At 38.1% G+C, this 15,550-nt stretch overlaps 1 protein-coding gene across 50 annotated transcripts in view; it reads left to right on the top strand.

Annotated features, from left to right (window-relative positions):
• Positions 1-15,550, top strand: part of GGNBP2 (gametogenetin binding protein 2) — a 37,162-nt gene that overhangs the window by 19,386 nt on the left and 2,226 nt on the right. For 10 of the 50 annotated variants that reach the window (XM_081584953.1, XM_081584932.1, XM_081584939.1 and 7 more), the window contains 6 exons: positions 8,935-9,144; positions 10,178-10,352; positions 12,082-12,276; positions 14,057-14,204; positions 14,536-14,661; positions 14,744-14,892. In XM_081584953.1, the coding sequence (XP_081441079.1) occupies positions 8,935-9,144; positions 10,178-10,352; positions 12,082-12,276; positions 14,057-14,204; positions 14,536-14,661; positions 14,744-14,892 (1,003 nt within the window). Of the gene's footprint in view, positions 1-8,934; positions 9,145-10,177; positions 10,353-12,081; positions 12,280-14,056; positions 14,205-14,535; positions 14,662-14,743; positions 14,893-15,550 lie in introns of all 50 variants that reach the window. The other 40 variants (XM_081584955.1, XM_081584933.1, XM_081584921.1 and 37 more) reach the window with 7 other exon arrangements.

The raw sequence follows: 15,550 nt of genomic DNA, 5'->3' as shown, positions 1-15,550 counted from the left end.
CAGCTTTTACTTAGTAATATTTTCAATTATTTTTGTCAAGAGCTAAAAATAGAGTTGGAATTCATGTGCTTTGTGTACTGTAAAAGTAACTTCAGATTTTTCTTTTTAGAATACCACTTTACAAAGAGTTTTCTAAGTGTCATTAACATTTGCAAATTCATAGGCAGGGAGAGTGCAGTAGGAAAGGAAACTGGTAAAGGAATCCTCTAGAGATGGTGTTCTTGGGGGGAGTTGTACTGTTTTAATAAAAATTTGTCACCTGTTGGGTTTGTGGTTATGTATTCTTTGACTTTGGGACAGATCTACACAATTACTTTGGGGATACTTCTAGAAAACATATGTAAATTATAAAAACTGGCATTATCAAGGTTGGTGTTCATATGGCAATGAGCTAATGACTTAATCTGCATACTAAGTTTATTAAGTGTTTTTCTTTTTTCAATTACAAGCTCTCTCGTTTTTTGCCTTTTGGTTGATTGTACCCAAAAGAATAGAGAATGTCAGTTATTTGGAGTTTGGGAAGGGGACTTTGTAAACGTAAAACATATAAATGTATAGGTCCATCATAGATATCTTTCTTTTTCAATATGAATTGATCCTTATATTCAGTATGAATTGGTCCATCCAAAAGAGCTTTTTTGGGTGATAAATTACTAGTTATTAGAGCTACCGTTTTGGAATTTCCTATATTGGTTGTAGATATTTCCTGTGTTTAGGGGGCAGTGTTTTATAAGAAAGGTGGAGTCCATTTTATAAATATATTAAGGATTCAGGGGAAGAAGTATGATTAGAAGCAGTTAAGGAAGATTGCAGTGAATCTGGGTTCTACTGATTATAACTTTGTACAGGTTACTTTTCTGTGCTTCCATGTTTTTCTAAGACAAAATGATAGTAGTAGTCCTATAGAACTTATTGTAAGATTAAATTTGTTAGGATTGATGATACACAATAAGACTTAGAACAGTATCTGGCACATAGTAAGCACACCAGTGAATATTTGTATGCCAGATTTGCAAGTCCTTGTTATTCCTGTGTATCTAGTTCTTATTTTAGGTACAGTTTGAGTTTTTGAGGTACAGTCAGTTGAAAATGATTTCTAAAGGTCTGAATAGTGGACCTTCTTGGCACGTCTACTTTATTTAATAGATTTTTCTGAGCAGTGTATAATAAAGATTTTATAACACTATTTAGCCAGTTAAGTACTATCAGTTCAGTTCAGTCGCTCAGTCGTGTCCGACTCTTTGCGACCCCATGAACCACAGCATGCCAGGCCTCCCTGTCCATCACCAATTCCCGGAGTCCACCCAAACCCGTGTCCATCGAGTCAATGATGCCATCCAACCATCTCATGCTCTGTCATCCCCTTCTCCTCCTGCCCTCAATCTTTCCCAGCATCAGGGTCTTTTCAAATGAGTCAGCTCTTCGCATCAGGTGGCCGAAGTATTGGAGTTTCAGCTTCAACATCAGTCCTTCCAGTGAGCACCCAGGACTGATCTCTTTTAGAATGGACTGGTTGGATCTCCTTGCAGTCCAAGGGACTCTCAAGAGTCTTCCCCAACACAACAGTTCAAAAGCAGCAATTCTTCGGCACTCAGCTTTCTTTATAGTCCAACTCTCACATCCATACATGACCACTGGTAAAACCATAGCCTTGACTAGACGGACCTTTGTTGGCAAAGTGATGTCTCTGCTTTTTAATATGCTGTCTAGGTTGGTGATAACTTTCCTTCCAAGGAGTAAGCGTCTTTTAATTTCATTGCCGCAATCACCATCTGCAGTGATTTTGGAGCCCAGAAAAATAAAGTCAGCCACTGTTTCCACTGTTTCCCCATCTATCTGCCATGAAGTAATGGGACCAGATGACATGATCTTAGTTTTCTGAATGTTGAGCTTTAAGCCAACTTTTTCACTCTCCTCTTTCACTTTCCAATATGCTACTGGAGATCAGTGGAGAATTAACTCCAGAAAGAATGAAAGGATGGAGCCAAAGCAAAAACAATACCCAGTTGTGAATGGGACAGGTGATAGAAGCAAGATTCGATGCTGTAAAGAGCAATATTGCATAGGAACCTGGAATGTTAGGTCCATGCTGCTGCTGCTGCTGCTAAGTCACTTCAGTCATGTCCAATTCTGTGTGATCCCGTAGACGGCAGCCCACCAGGCTCCGCCGTCCCTGGGATTCTCCAGGCAAGAACACTGGAGTGAGTTGCCATTTCCTTCTCCAATGCATGAAAGTGAAAAGTGAAAGTGAAGCTGTTCAGTCATGTCTGACTCTTTGCGACCCCATGGACTGCAGCCTACCAGGCTCCTCCATCCATGGGATTTTCCAGGCAAGAGTACTGGAGTGGGTTGCCATTGCCTTCTGCATTAGGTCCATGAATCAAGGCAAATTGGAAGTGGTCAAACAGGAGATGACAAGAGTGAACATCAACATTCTAGGAATCAGTGAACTAAGATGGACTGGAATGGGTGAATTTAACTCAGATGACCGTTATATCTACTACTGTGGGCAGGAATCCCTTAGAAGAAATGGAGTAGCCATCATAGTCAACAATAAAAGAGTCTGAAGTGCAGTACTTGAATGCAATCTCAAAAATGACAGAATGATCTCTATTCGTTTCCAAGGCAAACCATTCAATATCATGGTAATTCAAGTCTATGCCCCGACCAGTAACGCTGAACAAGCTGAAGTTGAACAGTTCTACGAAGACCTACAAGACCTTCTAGAACTAACACCCAAAAAAGAAGTCCTTTTCATTGTAGGGGACTGGAATGCAGAAGTAGGAATTCAAGAAACACCTGGAGTAACAGGCAGATTTGGCCTTGGAGTACAGAATGAAGCAGGGCAAAGGCTATTAGAGTTCTGCCAAGAGAACGCACTGGTCATAGCAAACACTCTCTTCCGACAACACAAGAGAAGACTCTACACATGGACATCACCATGGTCGACACCAAAATCAGATTGATTATATTCTTTGCAGCCAAAGATGGAGAAGCTTTATACAGTCATCAAAAAGAAGACCAGGAGCTGACTGTGGCTCAGATCATGAACTCCTTATTGCCAAATTCAGACTGAAATTGAAGAAAGTGGAGAAAACCACTAGACCATTCAGGTATGACCTAAATCAAATCCTTTATGACTACACAGTGGAAGTGAGAAATAGATTTAAGGGACTAGATCTGATAGAGTGCCTGATGAACTATGGATAGAGGTTCGTGACATTGTACAGAAAACAGGAATCAAGACCATCCTCAAGAAAAACAAATGCAAAACAGCACAATGGCTGTCTGAGGAGGCCTTACAAATAGCTGTGAAAAGACGGAAAGCGAAAAGCAAAGGAGAAAAGGAAAGATGTACCCATTTGAATGCAGAGTTCCAAAGAATAGCAAGGAGAGATAAGAAAGCCTTCCTCAGCGATCAATGCAAAGAAATAGAGGAAAACAATAGAATGGGAAAGACTAGAGATGTCTTCAAGAAAATTAGAGATTCCAAGGGAACATTTCATGCAAAGATGGGCTTGATTAACGACAGAAATGGTATGGACCTAACAGAAGCAGAAGATATTAAGAGGTGGCAAGAATACATAGAAGAACTGTACAAAAAAGATCTTCACGACCCAGATAATCACGATGGTGTGATCACTCACCTAGAGCCAGACATCCTGGAATGTGAAGTCAAGTGGGCCTTAGGAAGCATCACTGCGAACAAAGCTAGTGGAGGTGATGGAATTCCAGTTGAGCTATTTCAAATCCTGAAAGATGACGCTGTAAAAGTGCTGCACTCAATATGCCAGTAAATCTGGAAAACTCAGTAGTGGCCACAGGACTGGAAAAGGTCAGTTTTCATTCCATTCCCAAAGAAAGGCAATGCCAAAGAATGCTCAAACTACTGCACAGTTGCACTCATCTCACACGCTAGTGAAGTAATGCTCAAAATTCTCCAAGCCAGACTTCAGCAATACATGAACTGTGAACTTCCAGATGTTCAAGCTGGTTTTAGAAAAGGCAGAGGAACCAGAGATCAAATTGCCAATATCCGCTGGATCATCGAAAAAGCAAGAGAGTTCCAGAAAAACATCTATTTCTGCTTTATTGACTATGCCAAAGCCTTTGACTGTGTGGATCACAATAAACTGTGGAAAATTCTGAAAGAGATGGGCATACCAGATCACCTGACCTGTCTCTTGAGAAACCTGTATGCAGGTCAGGAAGCAACAGTCAGAACTGGACATGGAACAACAGACTGTTTCCAAATAGGAAAAGGAGTACGTCACGGCTGTGTACTGTCACCCTGCTTATTTAACTTATATGCAGAGTACATCAGGAGAAATGCTGGGCTGGAGGAAGCACTAGCTGGAATCAAGATTGCCGGGAGAAATATCAATAACCTCAAATATGCAGATGACACCACCCTTATGGCAGAAAGTTAAGTACTATAATAGTGCATTATTAGAAATTAGGTGTTAGAAACTCTGAAACCTCTGTCTTAAGAAACTGGTTTGTTTTTTTTTAATTTGTGTGCAAGGTTACTTTTGAAAACAGGAAAAATCACTTTCATTCTTACAGCTTCCGTGTGAAATTTTAAATGACTGTTTGCTTATGTTTATGCTACTTAACAGTCATGTACAGTCAAACATATTAAACTGAGGATTTAAAGCAGTAAGATATAGGGAAAATATTTCAAGTTTTATTATTGGTATTGTATGATATTGAACCATTTATTTACTCAAAAATGTAGACTTACCATTTATAGCCTCAAAATGTGGAATTATTTTTATTTCTGTGTCTAAGACTATTTCTCCCACCAAGGGGAAGACTTGTTAAAAATTGTGATAAAAAATACATAACATATGTTTACCCTCTTAACAGTCGCTAAATGTATAGCACAGTACTGTTAACTATTTACTAACTGTTGTGCACTGTGTCTGTAGAATTTTTTCATCTTGCATGACTGAAGCTAAACTCACCCACTGAGTAAAAATTCCTTGTTTACCCTTCCCTGCACCCCCTGCCAGCCACCATTCTGTTTTCTGTTTGAGTTCAGTTACTTTATATAATGGAATCATGCCATATTTGTCTTTTGTGTTTAGCTTATTTCACTTAGCATAATGTCCTCAAGGTTTGTCCATGTTTTAACATATGACAGAATTTTCTCTTTTTAAGGATGAATGATGTCCCATTGTATATATACACTGTGTCCATCTATCAGTGGACATTTAGGTTGTTCCCACATCTTGGCTTTTGTGACTAATGCTGTCGTGAACATGGGTGTGTGCCAAAAGCTCTTTGAGATCCCGTTTTTAATTATTTTGTATATGTTCCCAGAATTGGGATTGCTGGATTATATGGTAATTCTATTCTTAATTTTTTAAGGAAATGCTATACTATTTGCCATGCTGGCAGCCACTTTATAATCTTGTCAACAGTGTGCAAGGAAGGGTTCCAGTTTCTCCAGATCCTTGCCAACACTTGTTATTTTCTAATTAAAAAAAAAAAAATTATTTATATATATATATATATATATATATATATATGTTTGGTTGTGCCGGGTCTTAGTTGGTGCACTTTGGATCTTCAGTCTTCATTGCAGCATTAGGGATCTTTAGTTGGAGCCTGTGAACTCTTAAGTTGTGGCATGTGAGATCTAGTTCCCAGACCAGGGATTGAACCTGGGCCCCCTGCATTGGGAGTGCAGAGTCTTGGCTGCTGAGACAGCAGGGAAGTCTCTCTTTACTAATTTTTCAGAGTGGCCATACAGTGGGCTTGAGGTGATTTTGTGTGGTTTTGATTAGCATTTCCCTGATAATTAGTGACGTTGAGCATTTTATCATGTACTTACTAGCCTATCTTCTTTGAAGTGTCTATTCATGTCCTTTGTCCATTTCTTAATCATACTCTTTTTTTTTTTTCTTTTGTCTGTTATTGAATTGTGAGAGTTCTTTATTCTGGACATTAACCCCTTATCTAGTGTATGGTTTGTAAATACTTTCTCTGTTCCATAGGTTGTCCTTCACTCTATTGTTCCCTTTACTGCACAGAAGTTTTTAGGTTTGATGTAGTCTCATTTGTCTATTTTTTCTTTTGTTCCTTGTGCTTTTGATTCCATCTGCAAGAAGTCATCACCTATTCCATTGTTACATGTTCTCCTCTAATGGTTTTACGGTTTCGGGTCTTGATATTTAGGTCTTTAACACATTTTGAGTTAATTTTTGTATATTTATGTGTCTCTTTTTTAAGCGTTAGTGAAACAGTGATATAACTTCACTTGCCAACATCATTGCTTCTGTTTACAAAGTGGGCTTAGAGCTTCTGTTTTAACAAATATTCATTTCAAGAAACAGAGTTATCTGCTATTGGGTCAAAAAGATGTGTATAACAAAATAATTGCATGACATTGTAAGGGTAAATGCTATAATGATAAGTGTAAGTCAGAGATAATAGGAATACAGGAAGGTTGAATTCTAGTTATGGAAATTGCAAGAGGTTTTTTTAAGGATGGGTATGATTTAGGCAAATGGAGAAGGATGTGGAGAGGAGAGGAGGCAGAAGGAAAAAAATACTTTGTAGTAGGGACGCATCAGCTACGTACAAAGTAGTCCATTGTACATGGAAGCGACCTAAATGTTCACTGACAGATGAATGGATTAAGAAGATGATGTGTGTGCCCATGCATATGCACAATGGAATACTACTCAGCCAGAAAATGAGTGAAATAATGCCATTTTTAGCAACATGGATGGACCTAGAGATTATCATAGTGTGTGCTTAGTGGCTCAGTTGTGTCTGACTCTCTGTGGCTCCATGAACTGTAGCCTGCCAGGCTCCTCTGTCCATGGAATTTTCTAGGCAGAAATACTGAAGTGGGTTACCATTTTCCTCCTCCAGGGGATCTTCCCGACCCGGGGATCAAACCTGCATCTCTTGTGTCTCCTGCATTAGCAGGTAGATTCTTCACCACTGAGCCACCTGGGAAACCCCAGAGATTATCGTATTAAGTGAAGTAAATCAGAAAAGCAAATTCCATATGATATCACTTATATATGGAATCTAAAATATGATACAAATCAACTTACTTACAAAACAGAAACGGACTCACAGACATAGAAAACAAACTTATGGTTCCCAGAGGGGGAAGAAAATAGGGGAGGGATAAATTAGGACTTTGGGATTAGCAGGTACACACATTGCCAGGTATAAAATAGATAAACAACAAAATCCTACTGTATATATAGCACAGAAACTGTATTCAATATTCTGTAATAAACCGTTATGGAAAAGACTATGGAAAAGAACCTGTGTTTGTGTCTGAATCACTGTGGTATATACCAGAAACTAACACAACATCGTACTTCAGCTATACTTCAATTAAAGAAAAACGAAAGTAGTCCATTTGTGTGTGTGTATATGTATATATAGTGTGTGTGTGTGTGTGTATGCGGGCAGGATAGTGTAGAGGGACCATGAAGCAAGAGGTGAGTCTTGGGAAAAAGTCTGGAAGTAGTAGCTTGGGTGAGAGAAGAAAGCACCAGAGGCCTTAACGAGTTTGAACTTTATTCGTAGATGGTGGGGAGGTTTTTAAGCTGAGAGTGAGGTAATGAGATGTTTTAAAAAATTATTTTGGTATGAGAGATGCATTAGAGCTAGTAAGAGTGGAAGCAGGGAAACCTATTAGGAAACATTTTTTTTGGATTGACTAGGCGATTTAAAACAGGGCAGAGGGAGTTGAAAAGAAGTAACCTTCCTCAGTGTTAGAAAGAATTGATACCAATTGGCTCCACCCCTAAAAGCAGGAGTTGGAATTAACTAAGGAGGAGTTGGAATTAACTGAGGTTCCATCCTGGGTGACTGTGTGAATGGTGATTTTTTAACACCTATGGAAGAGAACATAGGAAGGGAACCGTGTTGCCCTTGGTTTTGGACATCTGTGTTGTCCCACATTTTTCAGCATGGGTCTGGCCTTCAGGCAATGACAGAGCCTTGAGCGGAGCTGTGGAGTTGACATGTTGATGGGAACTGCTGTGGGAGTAGATAAGCTCACCTGGATAGATGAATTTAAATCACAGGGAGCAAAATTTCCTCATTGCATCACAGCTGATCTTCTCAGAGAGCCAATTACTAATATTGTGAGCCTGACTTCTCCACCTGACCGAATTCTTCCTTATTTTAGGAATTCAAAAATAGAAAGACCAGACTCTATTTTTTCTTTTCTGATTGAATGATGTTTGGTTTCTAGAAGAAAATGTTGTCATCCTTCTACTTCACAGGCTCTTCTGCACTTTTACCACATTATGTACACTTAAGTTGAAACCACATTTCTACATATATGTTGTATATATTATTTATGTGTGTGTTGAGAAACATACTTTTTGTGTGTGTGTGGAGGAAAGAACTTGACATTTTGGAAATTACCAGTAAACTAAAAATACATGTACCATTTTCCCATTCTTGCCCTCCCCACCCTACATATTAATACTTAGCTAGTGATGTATTTATTAAAATGTAAACATTTGAATCAAGGTTTACTGGTTGAAGATACCAACTATTTTCAGAGACTGAAAGGAGAGGGATCCTAGAGTCATTGGTTGGTAGCCTCTGTTTTATTTCTGACCTGCACAGATAGCTCGTGAAGTGAAGATACGTAGTCCTTGGCAACTAATATCTCCTGGGCTGTATTGTACTAACAGGTATTTATCTGCTTCATTCTTTTAGGCTCATATGTTTCTCTAGTTTAAAAATCATTTGCAAGTGGAGAACTAGCTATAGCTGTGTAATCCCTAAATGTGTATTGACCTTATATGTGTATGACTTCAGTGTGAGGAGGCTTTTTTTAATGCTCTATATGGGAGGGGAGTGTCATTGTCTAGTACACTGTTAAATACCTCATGAAATAATTACACAGCCAGTTTTTAATTTTGAAATTTTTCTTTTCAACAGGTTTTGTACTGATTGCAAAAATAAAGTCCTGCGAGCCTATAATATCCTTATTGGTGAACTTGATTGCAGCAAAGAGAAGGGCTACTGTGCTGCACTTTATGAAGGCTTGCGGTGCTGTCCACATGAGCGACACATTCATGTTTGCTGTGAGACAGACTTCATCGCACATCTTCTGGGTCGTGCTGAGCCAGAGTTCGCAGGAGGGTATGAGTATGTAATTTGCTAGAATGGGCTATCTAGCGCTTTGCTTCATTTTATCCTTCGGCCTCAGTACATACGTGTGTAAATTAAAGTGTGCCTGTACAGATTTTGCTTTCTTTAAAAGATGCATAGTTGAGTAAAAAAAAGGGAGAAAGTGTTGATCCATCGTCTGTTCATTGTTGCTTGAAGTAGGAAGGCTTTTTTTGGCTTTCGTTATTATAGCTTATCATTTTCAGTTGAAAATGATTAGAAGGGATTTTTTTTTTTCCTCCCCTCCATCCATGCATTTCCATGTTTAAATTTTGTTTATACTGGTGGTTTTTGCATAGGAAACGAGATCTTTGCAATAGGGGTTTAAGAAATACTTTACTGAATGTAATTCATGAACTGTGGATGTTACTATTAAATTACAGAGGAACCTAAAATGTTATCTCTGGCTTTGTTGTAAAAAAGTCAGGAAAAATTGTTCACAGAATACATCGAACCGACTCCCCCTTTGTTTTGTGTATTAGCTGTCATTTGAGTACCTATTTTCTGCTAGTCATTTAGAATACAAACACCACTTCTATCACTGAAGTTTGTGATGGTTTCTAGTAAAGACTAGCCTAGAGGGCTTTTGCCCAGGATTGAATCATTTTGGCATTGTCTTTCTCCATTCCCCATCAAAAAGAACAAAAACCAAGTAGGCATTTGGTATAATTGGAAGGTGAACTGTCATACCTGCTATGAGCTGGACACTTAAATATGTGATGTCTCTGGGCCCCCAAAAACATCTCTTTAGGGTCAGTTCCTGAATTACCTTCTTTTTAGCAATATTAGGACTAAGTTCTACCTGCATGTGTATTTCGCATTGGTAATATACATGTGTGCTTGGGTATTTATATATATGTTGAGTTTGAATGTATAAATGTCTTGTTATTAGTTTGTTTACTAGATATGCAGATTATATTTAAAACCTGAACCTGCAGAGAGGTGTTACCGATCTCTTACTGTTTCAGCTTAAGAGTTGTAGGAAACATGTGTGATTTATTCTCCTTTATAGGAGAAGAGAAAGGCATGCTAAGACAATAGATATAGCTCAAGAAGAAGTTCTGACCTGCTTGGGAATTCATCTTTATGAAAGACTGCATCGAATCTGGCAAAAACTACGGGCAGAAGAGCAGACATGGCAGATGCTTTTCTATCTTGGTGTTGATGCTTTACGCAAGAGTTTTGAGGTAAGAACAGTGGACTGCTTCAGTGTCTGGACTGCTTAGTTATTAGATGGAATCTTTTTTTTTTTAATTATTTGTTTATTGATTGTACTGGGTCTCCTTGCTGCTGCTGCTGCTGCTAAGTCGCATCAGTCATGTGCGACTCTGTGCGACCCCATAGACGGCAGCCCACCTGGCTCCCCCACCCCTGGGATTCTCCAGGCAAGAACACTGGAGTGGGTTGCCATTTCCTTCTCCAATGCATGAAAGTGAAAAGGGAAAGTGAAGTCGCTCAGTCATGTCCGACTCTTTGCGACCCTATGGACTGTAGCCTACCAGGCTCCTCTGTCCGTGGGATTTTCCAGGCAAGAGTACTGGAGTGGGTTGCCATTGCCTTCTCCGGGGTCTCCTTGCTACATATGGGCTTTTTTCTCCAGTTGTGGAGAGCGGGGGCTAATCGTGTGTGGCCGTCTCACTGTGATGGCTTCTCTGTTGCACAGCAAGGCTCTAGGTGCACGGGCTTCAGTAGTTGCAGCTTGCAGGTTCAGTAGTTGGGTTTCCGGGTCTTTAGAGTGTGGGCTCAGTAGTTGTGGTGCATGGGCTTATTTGCCCCGCTGCATGTGGAATCTTCCTAGACCAGGGATCAAACCCATGTCCACTGCATTGGCAGGCAAATTATTATCCACGGACCACTGCGGAAGTTGTGAACTGTGGACTGAATCTTAATCGCTGCTCTCACCTTGCCTTAGAGAGCTGTGATCCACTGGTCATGGCTCTGGAGGGTTAGGAGAGGAGTTTGCTGGAGAACTGGAATTTAGAACAAGTTTGTGGATTTTTTTTGTTTTTTGAACCTGTCACACTGCCAGCCTTGATTTTTAGACATTTTCAGAGTAGAGAACTGAAATTGATGATTATTTAATGAGAAGCTGCTATGAAACATAACTATTGATAAGTTAAAAGCAGCCCCAAAATAAGCATCAAAATTAGAAATATTTAATGAGTCCCAGTTTGCCTGCTTCTTTCCAATAATATGAAATAAATGCTGTCTGAATGCCATGATATGAGAGCTACTTTTCAGAAGCACACTGAAGGCTCTTCATAATATTGGCATTGGGTTTTGTGCTTGTGATTTAGTAACGTCTTTTTTCAGTTATGCTCTGTAGAATATAAATTTTTGGTTAGTGAATATTCTGTTATATTCTAGGGCATGGTCATAACTGTTTAACTGGTCACCTGTCCCTTTTGAAAATGGTATGAGAACTATAAACTCTTTTTCAAAAGCCCATCCTTGGACTTTAAACATTGTTCTGGGGAGTCTGAGGAGATGTATGTTCGTTCTTGCCGAAAAGATTTCTTATTCCTTTTCTCTTTGTGTATTTGTGTCTTCAGAAACTAGATCATTTAATCAGGTTAAATAGTGTTCTCATTGTATGAAGAAATAGGATGAATGTTTACTTTGCTGTGTTAAAATTCTGAAATTTAAAACTAGAATATTTCTGGATTGAAACTGGAGTATGTGTAAGTCTCCCTTTCCCATAGGAGTTAGTTGTACATTCATTTCCTGATATTTTAAGACTGTCATCATTTAAGGTATTAAAATTTAAAATTCTTTTTGGGGACTGCCAGACAAAAATTGCAGCATGAAATGCCAGTTTCTGTGTGTGTGATATTTAAAATTAACAAGTGAGAATTTCCTTGGAGAATAAAGGGAAGTTTGAGCCAGTATTCAGTCTCAGCTTTGTTTTTATAATAGATGACTGTGGAAAAAGTACAGGGTATTAGTCGATTGGAACAACTTTGTGAAGAATTTTCAGAAGAGGAACGAGTAAGAGAACTCAAGCAAGAAAAGAAGCGCCAGAAACGGAAGAATAGACGAAAAAACAAATGTGTATGTGATATCCCTACTCCCTTACAAACAGCAGATGAAAAGGAAGTAAGCCAAGAGAAGGTAGTATTCCTTAATGTTGACTTGACAATATATGGCTTTTTTTCTAGATTTCAGCACTTTCACTGCTTTCTCAGAACATTGGTTCCTCTGGCTTGTACGTTGGCTTTTTTCTTACTGGAGTCTGTATAACAACCTCTTTAATGTTGTTTGTTTTATAAAGACAGTGTTCAATAATTAGTTGTATCTTGCTACCTCACCTTAGTATTCTGTTAGATCAAAGCCCAAATGTGAAAAGTTATCTCCATGCATGACCTAGAGCAGTTCTCAACTTTTGGTCTCAAGATCTTTTTGCATTCTTAAAAATTAGGGTGCCCAGTGAGCTTTTGTTTATGTGAATTTTACTTATCAGCATTTATTGTATTAGAAATTAAAGTGGAGAAATTTTAAGTTATTTGTTAATTCTTTTAAAAATAATAAGCCTATTAAATGTTAACATGAATAACATTGTGAAAAAGAACTGCTTTCTAGGAAAATTTGAGAAGTGTGGCTTTATTTTATATTTTTACAAATCTCTTTAATATTTGGCTTAAAAGGAATCAGATAGATTCTCATTATCTGCTTCTGCATTCAGTCTGTTTGCATATGTTGCTTGGTTAAAGCATGTGAATAAAGTCTGACTTCACTCATATAATAGGAAAAGGGGAGAGGAATATTTTAATATAAACCTTTTTAGATAGTTGTGGATATTCTTCTTTGGCATTATAACTTGACAGGTGGTAATTTCATAAAGATTTTTTACAGTGTGGAACCTGACACCTTAAAGTGACCTTTCATACTTTTAAATTAAAATGCATCAGCACTTTGAGTAGATTTTATTCATGCCTGATTCTGTAACATCATGCACTGGTCATTTGAAAACATAATGGTTCACGGAGTTATGCACATCTCCCCAGATATTGACATTTCATTACATAGCATCAGACAATCATGTTAAAACCACTGTTCATCCCATTAGAAAGGTCTTAAGCTTCAATCTCATTGTGCTTGTATATACAAGTTTTCAAAATTCTAATTGTAGTTTGAAAGTTTAAATTTTATTAGTGACAACAAATACTGTCTTTTTTTCTTTTTAAGAGTTGGACTGACTTCATTTATTTTTGAGAAAATGTCTTCTAAATATTCAAGTCTGAATAACCATAGTTTGTCTTTTATCCTCTCTTTCAAGTGAAGCTGGTATTCTAGCTAGTTTAGCTTGCAACTCAAACTATCGCACAAGTACTTCTCCTTGAGACAATCATACATTGGTATCCATCAAAAATGCTTTAAGCATACCTCTACTTCATGAGTTGGTATTTAATAAAATTAATATTTTTAGTGTTGCATCAAAGACATTGATAAGTGAAATATCCTTTTATCTCTGTTTATTTCCGATGAGAATGCTTGACAAGTGAAGAATACAGTGACTGTTGGTACACACTTTGGTTGCCTCTGTCTTGGTTTGTGCTAACGCACCAGCAGCTTTTCCCACCACTGCTTTTATACCATCAGTGTAAGTGTCAAGACAACAAAAAGGCAAATCACATCTTAGTGTTAGGATGAAAATGGTTTTGATCTAGGGAACCCCTGGAGCCAGCAGACCACACTTTGGAGAACAGTTGTCCTAGACTTTCCTGATACCATTAAGGTCTTGATTTGGTTCTAGTTGGTTCCAGGTTTTTGAATGAATTGATCTTCATGAGAATAGTTTTTTTTCTTTAATTTTTATCTTTATCTAATTAGTTAATGTTGAGGAAATTGAAATATAGCCATTTTTACTATCTCTTAATATTGATCCTTCAAGGAAACAGACTTCATAGAAAACAGCTGCAAAGCCTGTGGCAGCACTGAAGATGGTAATAGTTGTGTAGAAGTAATTGTTACCAATGAAAATACATCCTGTACCTGTCCTAGCAGTGGCAATCTTTTGGGGTCCCCTAAAATAAAGAAAGGTAAGTAAATAGTTTAAAAAATATTAACTCTTAAGTTTATTCTTTCTTTCTTTTAAATACAAGAGCTTTTAGAGAGCCTGTAACTTGAAGGTTAGGAACTGCTTTATAGACCCAAGAATATCATATAATTTAGTCAAACACTTACGGTATTTGATTTGTTAAACAATAATAAAAAACTGTAAGTCTCCAGTCACATTTTCATTATTTAATGTACTTTTTACTTTCAGTAAGCCATCGGTTTTGAAATTTTTATGTAGTCCCCATTTGGGTTATCCTCTGTCTCAGTATATTGATTGGCATGTTAATAGTAACTTGCTTGGTTTGTTCTCAGGCTTATCGCCACACTGTAATGGCAGTGATTGTGGATATTCATCTAGCATGGAAGGGAGTGAGACAGGCTCTCGGGAGGGTTCAGATGTTGCCTGCACTGAAGGCATTTGTAATCATGATGAACACGGTAGGTTCAGATTAAGCTTCCCAATTATTTCTGCTACATGGCTGAGTTAAGCACATAAATAAGAAATTACTGATTTCTGCAGGTGATGACTCCTGTGTTCATCACTGTGAAGACAAAGAGGATGATGGTGATAGTTGTGTTGAATGTTGGGCAAATTCTGAAGAGAACACCACCAAAGGAAAAAATAAAAAGAAGAAAAAGAAAAGCAAGATGTTGAAATGTGATGAACATGTAAGTGTCATAAAGTGTCATTCTTAAACCTTTGCTCTTTTCCTTGGGGTGGCTTAGTCACGACACACCTTAGTCACTAGGCTTTTTTTTTTTAAGAATGAATACCTATGTAGTTCCATTGATTGCTCCTCTTGTGATTTTTATAGGCATGTGTGTCTGATGTGTGGTCGTTTGTCCAACAGTCCATGTGAGACATAAATCCAATTCATTTTTTCACAATAGTTTTTAATCTGTTAGCTCTGTAATCTTGAGCAGTTTGCTTGATCTGTTTTCCCTGCTGTAAAATGGAGATAATAATCCCTGTCAGATCAGATTCTGTGAAGATGAAATGAGATTATATTGATGGGTTAGCATAGTGTTTGTGTGTGCATGCTTAATTGTGTCTGACTTTTTGTGACCCCCTGGACTGTAGCCCACCAGGCTCCTCTGTTAATGGAATTTCCCAAGCAATAGTACTGGAGTAGGTTGCCATTTTCTACTCCAGGGGATCTTCCCGACTGAAGGATCAAACCCTTATCTCTTGTGTTTCTTGTGTTGGCAGGCAGATTATTTACCACTGGTGCGCAGTAAATGCCTAGTAACTGCCGGCTGTTGCTGTTGTTCTGTATTCTTGTTAAAATCTTAACATACTCTCAGGGCATTTGTTTTTCTTTAAAAA

The sequence above is a fragment of the Giraffa tippelskirchi genome, chromosome 3 (genome assembly GCF_054371585.1).
Source record: "Giraffa tippelskirchi isolate mGirTip1 chromosome 3, T2T-mGirTip1v1.2.pri, whole genome shotgun sequence".
In the NCBI taxonomy this organism is placed as follows: domain Eukaryota; kingdom Metazoa; phylum Chordata; class Mammalia; order Artiodactyla; family Giraffidae; genus Giraffa; species Giraffa tippelskirchi.
The sequence above is the reverse complement of the archived record's forward strand: the minus strand, read 5'-3'. Positions and strand labels throughout refer to the sequence as shown.